A 10,598-nucleotide genomic window follows, 5' to 3' on the forward strand; every position below is an offset into this window, starting at 1 on the left:
CATAAACCATCCCACTGATACAAATACTGACTAGAGCACCAAATACGTATTAATGCACAGCTGAAAATAGTCCCCAACGAATGCACTTCAGTGGGAACAAGCTGGGTTTGGTGCTGAGTGCCACGGACATGGTGGGGATTGTTGGTTTTGTTCTTTTAACTGCATTTGTTGACAGTATGAAAAATACAAAATAATTGTCTTTTAAATACAAGAAAATGGACTCCTACCAAATTCACCTCAGGAGACATTTACATTGACCCTCCGTGTGGTAAAAGGGTAAAGGCTTTACCCCACTTCAACTAACTTTTAAAAACTTTAACCCCAGTTGAACAAACACTAGAAATTGTTATATTACACTTATCATACAGGATCAAGTAATACTATCATATATTTAGGACTGAATTACAATTAGGCCTACATCGTCCACATTGTTCCCCTCATTAGTTGCAAAATTGACCAAAAGCGCAGTGTAACTGAGCTGAGACCTGTTATTAATGAACCACTATAATCAACAATAAATTGTAAACTCCTCCAGTGGCACATACAATGTTTATAACCCCCTTTTTTTTCTACATCTGCGTTGTGAGTTGTAATTTAATTGTGTATTTATACTCCTCTAGCTGGTTGTTCTCTAAGGAGATTCTGATGTAAATGTACTTATTAAGTGCAGATGGCTTCATGTATAAAGAGTAAGAAAATGATTCATTTACTATTATGACTGTAATTTATGTGAACAAAGACTTAACAGATATTATTGCATTCCATAACTATAACGTTTTCAGTTTGATTCATTTCTAATACCTTCATATACTGTAATACACTGGATGTTTACTGGATCTCTGCACACTACTGTAAATGTTTAACCATTGTAATAAATACAGATACTTACATTTTTTGTTGAATAAACAACTCTTAATAATTTTAAAAAGGTTTATTGTGAAAAAGTCAAACATTATGTATTTTATAGTAAAGACATCATAGCTAAGTATGTACAGTTGCTTCAGTACTATAATCTTCAGTAACCCTTATAGCTCTACAGACTAACGTGTTTGTAGCTGTGGTCTGGCCTTAAACTGGGTCATGACCTTGTTTTCTGTTTGTCCCCACATGAAAGAGAACTAAAAGTGTCTTTTTAGTCCCTCAGTTTAACAATATCACATATATCAATACTGGGCAAGAACATTTCAGAGCCAAACTGCTGCATCTTTATTTTGTGACAGAATTATACTAAACAGTCATATGTACATACTATCTACATGTTATTTCAGATTCATAATAAAAGTCAAGCCTCTCCACAATGAGATGAGTCAGCTGCGACCATTGATGTGGCATTGGTCGGCTGTGATCATCGGTTCCTGGGACTCCTTCCTGCTCCTCTTCAGCTTCGGCATGATTGGAGGCGCAGTGGGACTCAGAGTGACGTTTCTGTCTGGCTGCAGGTCAAAGAAATAAATCATGTTGGTGCAAAGTGAATTCACATTTGAGGCAAATCCAAACCAGTAGTGAACTAGGAATGTTACATGCAGAACTGTAACACTGACGCATGCATTTGAAAGTAGTCAGCAGAAATGGAAAGATATGTAGTAAATGCTATAGGCTAAAATAAAAACATAAAATATTCACCGTCTTTTAACTTTGTTTTGGGCTACTGAGGGAAATATATGGCTCTTTAGCTGCTAAACTCTCTAACTAGTCCAACGGCAAAATGGCAGTTTGAAACATACAATGACAAAGTATTGACAACGCCATAAAGAGTTCCCCAACTCTGCAGTTCCCCTCTGATCTACGTAGCTCTTCATCCTCTCTTAGCTCATTATTTTAACACCCAAACACTATATTCTTTACCATTTTATATTCCTTAAAAGATGTCAAACAACACAAGTCTAACCTGTTGTAATTGAAACATCCAGTTCCGATAATCCTCCAGACAGGTACAAGAGACCTGCAGGGGCTCCATCAGCTCACCTTCAACACAACAACCATTATGAAATGACGTGACGAATGTATTTCTTGCTATCATCAAATGCTACATTTAGCCAAGAAAGTATTAATGTCAGATGTTATACCCATCAGCTCAAACTCCAGCCGTCCAGGCAGGGCAGACCTCTCGACTGCTCTGATGCTGTGTCGGGGCAACCTGCCCTGTTAGAGATGACGTAGAAGAAATAGAAATGCTTTAAATTATCCAGAGTTTTCACTTTACAATCATACAACGATTGGACAAGAGAAAAACTACTGACTGAAATGACTGAAGGCAAGTGTGAGTTACAAAATGTTCCACCCAATGCTTTATGGCGCGTGTCAAAAGAACAAGTCCTGTGTAAAGATTACAGGGACACGCAGTTATGCTACAGTGGTTGAGGAGGTATTATTATGGATTTTTCCCATGGAGTCATTTTACAGTACCTCATATCTTATATTCAGACGCTTGTTGTCGACTGACAGCAGCAGGACATCTTGAGGGAAGAGAACCATCAGCCTTTCTTGGAGTCCCTGAAAGAACAAAGCCATGTCACTGCTACTGTTGTATTAGCTGTTCAAAACAGAGAGTACCACTGACAAATTACTGTGACACTTCAAATAATGTTCTCTATAATATAGAGTAAACACTTATAACTACTATATTGACATGTGCCACAAGTAGCATTTTTTAAAGCACAGCTGCAGTTTATCACAGCTTGTGTCTTATATTTGTAACTTGGTCCATATTTGAAATTAGTAATAATATTATAGTGCATTCAACTTAATTGGTGAGGCATGCTTATGTGGCTATGTTGCTATAAAGTCAGGGGGTGCAAGAAAAACTATTTAGCCCTTAATTGACTTTATTGTGATAATAATAATGAATAGAAAAGGTGGCCAAATAACCAAAATAAGACCCAAGTTGTAGTAAATGTGAATTATCCTTTAATGTAAATAAATAACTTCCATTTCGATCTTCTGTTAAATAAATGAGAGACCATAACTGAAAGCAGCCTCTACAGTACATGCCACATTGTGTGCCAGTAGGTCAAATTTAACATGAAACTTGACTTACTTAGAAGTGTTTTATAAAAGGAAATATGGTCTTGATTTTCAGATACTCTGACAAGAAGTATTCTTGTAAGTGGTGGTTCATCTGTCATCAGGTGGTAAGTATGGAAGGACAAAGAGGACTTGGATAAAAATGTTTAAATCTGTTCCGTTTAGTTTGCTGTGGAGCTTGGCAGTTTCAGAAGTGAACTTGTTTTCATGCTGACAAATGAGCAATTCTTGCTCTCCAATTATTTTGTATCCCTGCTCATTTGCAGATTCCTAATCCAGTGTGACAGAGTCTTTATCACCTGTCTCTGTGTGTTGATGACATGGACGATAGATGTGTATCCCGGCTGACCCATGTGCTGTATCGGCGAGCCCTCCCACTGCCAAATGGGAGCTTGTAGTAAGTACTTTTTCAGTTCTTCTCTTTTCCAGTGCTCATCACAGGGTAACTGGGGAAGACATACGATATGTGATTCATTTTATTCATTAGAATTTAACTTGTCTACTTTTTCATGGAGAGTTGTAAGCACATGTACAGCAGTTGTTCATTACAAGATAGGAGAGAGCGCAGTGGGAGGGACTCATGGGTTGTGCCTTTGACTTGTATCTCCTATCTTCTATGTGTTGCGTCCATTTCTGTAGCTCTGCAGAACTGGCGCATATGAAGACCTTGGAGTCCACCATTGGACCTGGATGAAAGAGGGAACAACATAAATCATGCTCAGGACTTTACACTGTGTTTCCATGTCTCAGCTGAATTTGGACATTTCCACCGACTCACCGCTGATCTCAAACATGTGTGGTGAATGTGACGTTTTAGGGTCAATAGAGACCGCTCCCAAAGAAAGTCCAGAAAGGGGAAGAATGCCCTGTGAGATAAGATAACACAAAGTGTCAGGATAAAGTAATGTGCTTCAGTTTCCTCCGAAGAGATCATGATGCATTTTTATTATTATTGTCCCCTAAAAAGCTGGTATGGCTCATGTGTGGTTGTCCATTTACACATCCAGCAGATACTGAGCTCCTATGCTCTTGTCCGACTTCGGTATTTTTCAACCTGGACCCTATTTTCCAATGCTTTTGTGTTGTTGTAGTTTGTAGAAGTAGGAAAAGTATAGCTTAGTCTAAAAGATGCCGTTGTACCCATTAGTCACTTTAGAAACCAAAAATCAGAAAATCGGGTCCAAGTTGAAAAAAACCGAAGTTACCCTTTAAAGTGTCTTTGAACCTTAGCCACTATCTGGCATTTCATTTTTAAGTAAAATGCACAAAGAATACCTCATAAATGAAGTCTTGTCGAGGGTGGTCCAGGGAAAGGATCAAGAGGTGGAAGGAGAATAACACCAGGAAGTGTTCACTGGTTTCCTGTGTGGGGGGGAACACATTAAGATGTGTGACAACAATTTAACACCAAACAAGCTGAACATGTTATCTTTTTTTAAAGTGCAGAGTTCACACAGGCAATGTAATACAACTATTTCACTATTTTTCCAATTAAAGATGTTGCTTGCCAGACAGAAGTTTACTGGAGTCCAACAACTTGAGCAGTAAAACAACTCACAAAGAAAACGTATTCTTAAAGAGGATTTCAAAATAAACCCTTCTAGGGTGATGTTTGGGTCGAGCCACGCCTCATAACAGCTGACACCCATGTGCAGCGCAGTGTTACCTGTGTGTAGCTGTTGTAGAGAGACACCAGGGAGGAGTGGATGATCTCTCCATACATGTGTGCAGGTTGGCCCTCCCACTCCCTGATTGGCTGGTGGGAGTAAATCCTGCGGCGTAACTCGTCTCTGCTCCTGCCCCACAGCACCACCTACAGACACAAAACTGTATCAGCCCATGTGTGTTGGTTATGATTTGTACATTTCAATATGTTGTAGCTTTTCCATTGGTTGGCCATTTTTCCTTAGTTGTAATAAACTGTGTATGTTGTTAGTGAAAAAGAAAGGCTCCTGCATACTCTATGTTACTAAATGTTGTTCTGCCATCCCATCCCGTCGCTGCATGTTTCTGTGGCCACATGTTTCACAGAAAGATGAGTCATGCATTACACAGCAAATTGGAGTTTGTTTTACTGTTGCAAGCCTCTATAGTGATGTGTTATTTGCGCTAAATGTTTCACAATCAAGGGGGATTTGTTTTCTAAAAGTGTTGTTCTGTTGGGGGTTGGAAACTTCATATTTAGACAAGTTCTCATCCAAGTGGAAAGAACTGCAAAAACTCAAGTTTGTGTGGCAGTGTTTCCTCCCTCCTTCATTTCCTGTAAAGTTTGAATCACACCAAACAGGGAGTGCAGAATCTCTATCTTTTGTTGTGGAAATTCCTACGGTGTGTGTCTGGCCTCAACACAAATAACTGCACTGTGGAACAGTGGAAACTGTTCATATTCATGTGAGGCACATCTCGCCACACTCTGCTCGAGCGCAAAAAAAGTGTTACAGTGTTACAGTGTTTGCCCAAAGTGAGCCACATGCTGTGTTCTTACTGTGAAAAGTGCATGATGAAGTTTCCGTCCGTGTCTCTGTCACACACATACACACTCACACTTCACTCACACACGCTCACACACACACACACACACACACACACACACACACGTCACACATCACACACATAGCGACCTCTTGTTCCAGGTGTCGTATTGAAGGGTGGCACGGTGGTGGCGGGGGCTGCTCATCTCTGCTGGTCCTCACTGACAGCTGAAGCCTGGTCTCTCCCAGACTCCACACCCTGAATAAACACATGTCATCAGTCACGTTGCAGCACTCACAGCTGAGGGGTGGTTAGCTTCGTGGCCTCATTGTTGCACGGATGTGGGTTCAGTTTCTGGTTCTTGTCTGTGCAATGTGAATGTTAAAGTGCATGTTCTGTTTCGCTCTGTCTTGCCCTTCAAAGCAGTGAGTCAGGTTTTTAAACTATGTTTGTGGACCCCTGCTTGCATGTGTTCCATACTGGTGCTTGGACTGACTGCAGCCCTGGTGAGCCTCAAAGAAAAATAAATAGAGATTGAAGAGCAATAGAGCATATCACACACAATTTAAATGACTGGTCTTGATCCTCCTGCAGCCCAGCGGCAGACAGACGTAATCAGATTACAGTACTCAGAGCAGAGACCCCACACACACACACACACACAAACACACACACACACACTAATTCTAAGCCGGTTTTGAATGTGCGCTGTAGTGGACATACACAAAACAAGGGACAAAATGAAGTATAGTAAAAACAATCATGCATACAGAAAATGGTTACATTTTTTAGTATGATGTTTATGTAATCTATTGTCCCACAATGCAACGCACAACAGAAGCAGAGGAACTACTCGCCATAAATGATATGCAGATAGATGGTATATCAGTAGCTATAACCTCAAAATGAATTTTTGAACAGGAAGCTGACAACGTCCCACTATTTGCCATTTCTTTAAGAAACTAATATGTTGCTTATTTTAAAGCCGTCCATAAATGCCTAAATAAGCAGTGACATGGTGGTACCGCTCAGGGTTTCTGGCTCAGTATCTCTGGGTGTGTTTAAGGAGAACATTGTAAGATGCCCTTTGGTAAATCCTCCTTTGGTAACATGTCGTTCTCTGCTTGGTGGGTCAATATGTGGAGCACCTTATGGCACACAAAATGACGTGGGATGACTTTAAGCTGGAGTCAAAGCAGCTTTTAAAAAGGTATCAGTCATGAGGTCACCAATGATGAATGTATTTCATCTTGAGTTTTGAGTATTCTTTATAGAAGCCCGTATCGACAGGTTTGCATTGCGATCTTAAGCTATGAATGCTGGTATGTGACATTGGTCCATGCTATATACCTTCCCCCTTAAAAATGAACATGAATTAAGTAAAATTATGGAAAAACAGAAACATTTGAATGTGTGGATGATGGTGGTCGAGTAAAGTTGGTGTAAAGGTGTAAAGTTTAATTAGCAGCCCCGTTTCAAATTCATAGTTTGAATGATGTGACAGTACTTTATACTGAGTGATAAACAGTCACTAGTGATACAGTCTGTATCTATCTTATATGCGAGTGTTCATCTTTGTCTGTGAATGGGCTGCGACCATAAGTAGCAATCGACCAGATAAGTAGTAACTATTTAACAGCCACACATAAGAACTGGTAGTTACTATTGTAATTATCCTCTGGTAATCCCTTAGCCTTAGAACAAGAGGGGATTTGTCCCGCCCTGACTCTGTATTAAACCCCTCCATGATTCAGCCATTGTCTTATAGTAAGCTGCTAATCACGTCAGTGCAGCATCACCGAGTCCCCAAGTTCATGTTTAGTAAATAGGAGCCAATAAGTTCTGCGGTCTTGTTGTTCTGCTGGGTGCTGATAAGTGGAAATCATATGGATGTAATGTGTTGTTCTGCAGGTTTTCTTCTCTGCACTACCCATCCTGTTGCTCTGTGTAAACAAGCATTTATAGTGTGTACATCCTGGAAATGGTATCACTGAATACTCTGCAGCTTTGAATAAGGGTATGCGGGAGGCTGTCTCTTCTTTGTGTTTTACATGTTCAGCTTCAAAATGTGACGCATGACATGCCAAATAAAAACCACAGAGGTTGAAAGAGAAGCTGCTAAAATGCTTTATTCACTTCCCAGAGTGTCACTGCTTCCTCCTGCAGAACTCACCAACACACATAACCACATTTAAACAAACCTAAAAAAGTATTCTCTTTTAAAGCTGTGAAGATACACACAATATATTTGACTCAATCCTCGTTTTGTTCCAGGATCCAAGTACAGACATAACTGTGTAAATTCCCCACCTTTTGCTTTTATATTTGTGAGCAGTTCTCAGCTTTAAATCATAAACTTATATTCATGTCTTACCCTAAATTGTCTCCAGAGAGTTCCAGGAGCTCGATCTCATCAGGGCCCACCTCGTCCACTCCAGTATGCCTCTGGGTCACACTGCAGCATCCCATGTCGGACGAGGAGTCTGTCCCTCTCCGCCTGTCTCAGCTTCTAGTCCACACACTGAGCACCATCTGCCCAGACAATCATCCCTGCTGTGTGTGTGTGTGTGTGTGTGTGCCACACATAAACCAAAGAGATAACAGAAAAACGGGGGCTGGTTGGGTCCAAAAGAGGATATTGTTCGCCAGAGAAGAGAAGGGAGGGGGTGGTGTCGCTAAGCTCTAGTTCCTTCTTTTTGCCAGCATGCAGTTTATATTTAAATAGAGCCACAAGAACGAAAGGTGTTGGCGCTTTTGAAGAGAAATTGAAGATAAAAGTGGCAAAAAAGTTTTGGTTGAGTCGCAGCTTTGTAGTTGTTCCTTCCTTCCTGTCAGTTGGCTGTCTGCAGAGAACGGAACAGCTTCCTCGGTTGTTTTCTCTATTGACGGTCTGAACTCACAATGGGAACTTGCTGGTGCTTTACCATGACTATTGTTAATTAAAGCTTCCCATTTGTAGATGTACAAATGCGGCTGCTACAGGTACTAAACCTCTTCATGTTGATAAAGTAAGGCTCTGATGCTCCCAGCCTCCTCAGTGAGAAGTAAGTAGATGAAGCAAGGATCCTGTTGGGAAAGATGGGAACATGCCAGCCTGTGTTTACATGCAAAACTCATGAATATTGATAGGCAAGTGAAATAATTATGAGTTATGAAATGGAGAGGTACAGGGCTGCAGTCAAAACAAGCTGCACCAACTGTTGCCCTGTGTTGATCTTCCTGGTTAGAATTACAGTAAGATGGTGGGAGGGTTTGTACACAATCACGTCTGAGTGTTTCTGGCTTTCCACAAGGCAGGAGCCGTTTCTGTGACGTGAGGCAACTTGATGTAAGATGAGTGACTGATATATTTTCCATTTGCCTCAGCTGTTGATTTCTGCTTTGATTAAAGTAAACAAGTCTACCATTAATGTACTGTACAATGACATTTCACGACATACTACACTGAAACTTTTTATAGTATTTTTTGGGTGACTTTTTATGACAAATTACATTTTGCAACATTCTATAATATAACTTTGCGTGACTATTTTTCAAATACAATACTATTACTTTTTATTTTTTTACTTTTACAATACTACGACTTTTTTTATGAATAGTTTTATAGTAAATACTTTTTAGACTAACTATATAGTTTTCATGACTTTCTTCAACATACTACAATTTGACTTTTTTGACATACTGAACTCTAACACGTCGACATACTTTACACTGACGTTTTATGAGAAATTATACCATGACATTTTTGTCATAATATTCAATGAGGCTTTATGACTTTTTTTAGATATACAATATAACATACCATACTATACTTGTTTGGACGTGTTAAACTATAGCATTTACATGCCTTTTTTTTTTTTACATACTATGGCTTTTTATGACTTTTTTTCGACTGGGAGTTCAGGACAGGACCCAATAGCAAGACCACAAAACAGGATTCAGGTACAGAACCGACTTGTTTTACACTGGACAGAAGGCAGGCTCGACGGTGTGGTTTCCCGTGGACCGACACCGGAAGGCACGCAAACTAGTAGGCACAGGGTTGGAAGACGGAGGCAATCAGCTGGAGTGTCCGCAGCTGTACACCGATCAGGGGTGTGACCATGGGAGGAACACCGAACACATGGCATACAATAACAAAACAGGGGAACGACAGAGGTTAACTCACCACGGGTCTGACAGGGATCCTGACAATACAATATTCATGTATTACTTTTTTGACATACTGAACTATAACGTTTCTGCATACTACACTATGACGTCTTATAACTTTTTTGGAGTCTCGGTTTATTACCGATACCATTAACTCACATTACTGACTTTGCTTCTTCACCGAAGTCTTTGTGCTTTCTCGCCTCGCAGGTTTCCGTGGATAGTGGTGAAACCTGGACCATGGTCTTGCGAGATGACCTCGTCATATCATAATTTCATTTTGATATTGTGCAATGTCTCAAATTTTTCAGTTGTCTATTTGGGCCAACAGTATGTACCTCACAGTACTCTTTTACCAGGACCTCTGTTTGTTGCAAAGTAAAAACACAAATGTACCTTGAAGTTATTTTCTCTGTAGTTCCTTATTTTGTCCTCATCTGTGCCTCTCCAGTGTTGGTAAATTCTATATGATTTTGAAATAAACTAGAGCAGTGTTATGAAAATGATAATAATGATATCAATTAATTAAGTTCCCACATTGTTTCCCCCTTATTCATTAAGGGCACATCTTGTTCCCTTGCACCTACATGTATGTGTCATTACGTCCTGTACTGGTAAACAATCAGTAAAGATTACAATTATTTATGATTTAATTTAAATTAAATTGGGAAGAATTATGCTGCACGTTGCCGGCCGTAATCTAAAGCTTTCCCCATTTTATGTATATCAACATGTAATATTATGAGTATCAATACTTAACAGTAATAACAGTAATGCCTTTGAGTCAATGAAAATCAAAAAGATATTAAACTTTAATTTGCACAATATTTATTGTATATAAAATGTCATACATTGTCCTCCATTGTCCTCCTGTAGTCCTCCATCCTTCTCATCTGGTCCCGTAGTCCTCCATCCTTCTCATCTGGTCCCGTAGTCCTCCATCCTTCTCA

At 39.9% G+C, this 10,598-nt stretch overlaps 1 protein-coding gene across 1 annotated transcript; it reads right to left on the bottom strand.

Annotated features, from left to right (window-relative positions):
• Positions 1-964: 964 nt before the first annotated feature.
• LOC306713515 (putative pleckstrin homology domain-containing family N member 1) lies at positions 965-8,309 on the bottom strand. Its single transcript, XM_079183239.1, has 11 exons — positions 7,871-8,309; positions 5,646-5,754; positions 4,691-4,837; positions 4,300-4,386; positions 3,803-3,890; positions 3,574-3,710; positions 3,324-3,470; positions 2,407-2,493; positions 2,067-2,142; positions 1,889-1,965; positions 965-1,433 (listed from the first exon to the last, which is right to left on the bottom strand). The coding sequence occupies exons 1-11, from the start codon at positions 7,963-7,965 to the stop codon at positions 1,308-1,310; spliced, it is 1,176 nt and encodes a 391-aa protein (XP_079039365.1). The 5' UTR covers positions 7,966-8,309; the 3' UTR covers positions 965-1,307.
• Between the last annotated feature and the right edge of the window lie 2,289 nt (positions 8,310-10,598).

This window comes from Pholis gunnellus (assembly GCF_910591455.1).
Source record: "Pholis gunnellus genome assembly, chromosome: 2".
In the NCBI taxonomy this organism is placed as follows: Eukaryota; Metazoa; Chordata; class Actinopteri; order Perciformes; family Pholidae; genus Pholis; species Pholis gunnellus.

What these genes read in the sequence shown, in the direction of transcription:
- LOC306713515 (XM_079183239.1), bottom strand. Translation starts at nt 7,965, where the DNA reads ATGGGATGCTGCAGTGTGACCCAGAGGCATACTGGAGTGGACGAGGTG. An exon ending in GACAAGACTTCATTTATGAG is followed by an intron (nt 3,891 to 4,299) that starts GTATTCTTTGTG and finishes CTTATCTCACAG; the next exon opens with GGCATTCTTCCCCTTTCTGG. An exon ending in ACACATGTTTGAGATCAGCG is followed by an intron (nt 3,711 to 3,802) that starts GTGAGTCGGTGG and finishes TCTTTCATCCAG; the next exon opens with GTCCAATGGTGGACTCCAAG.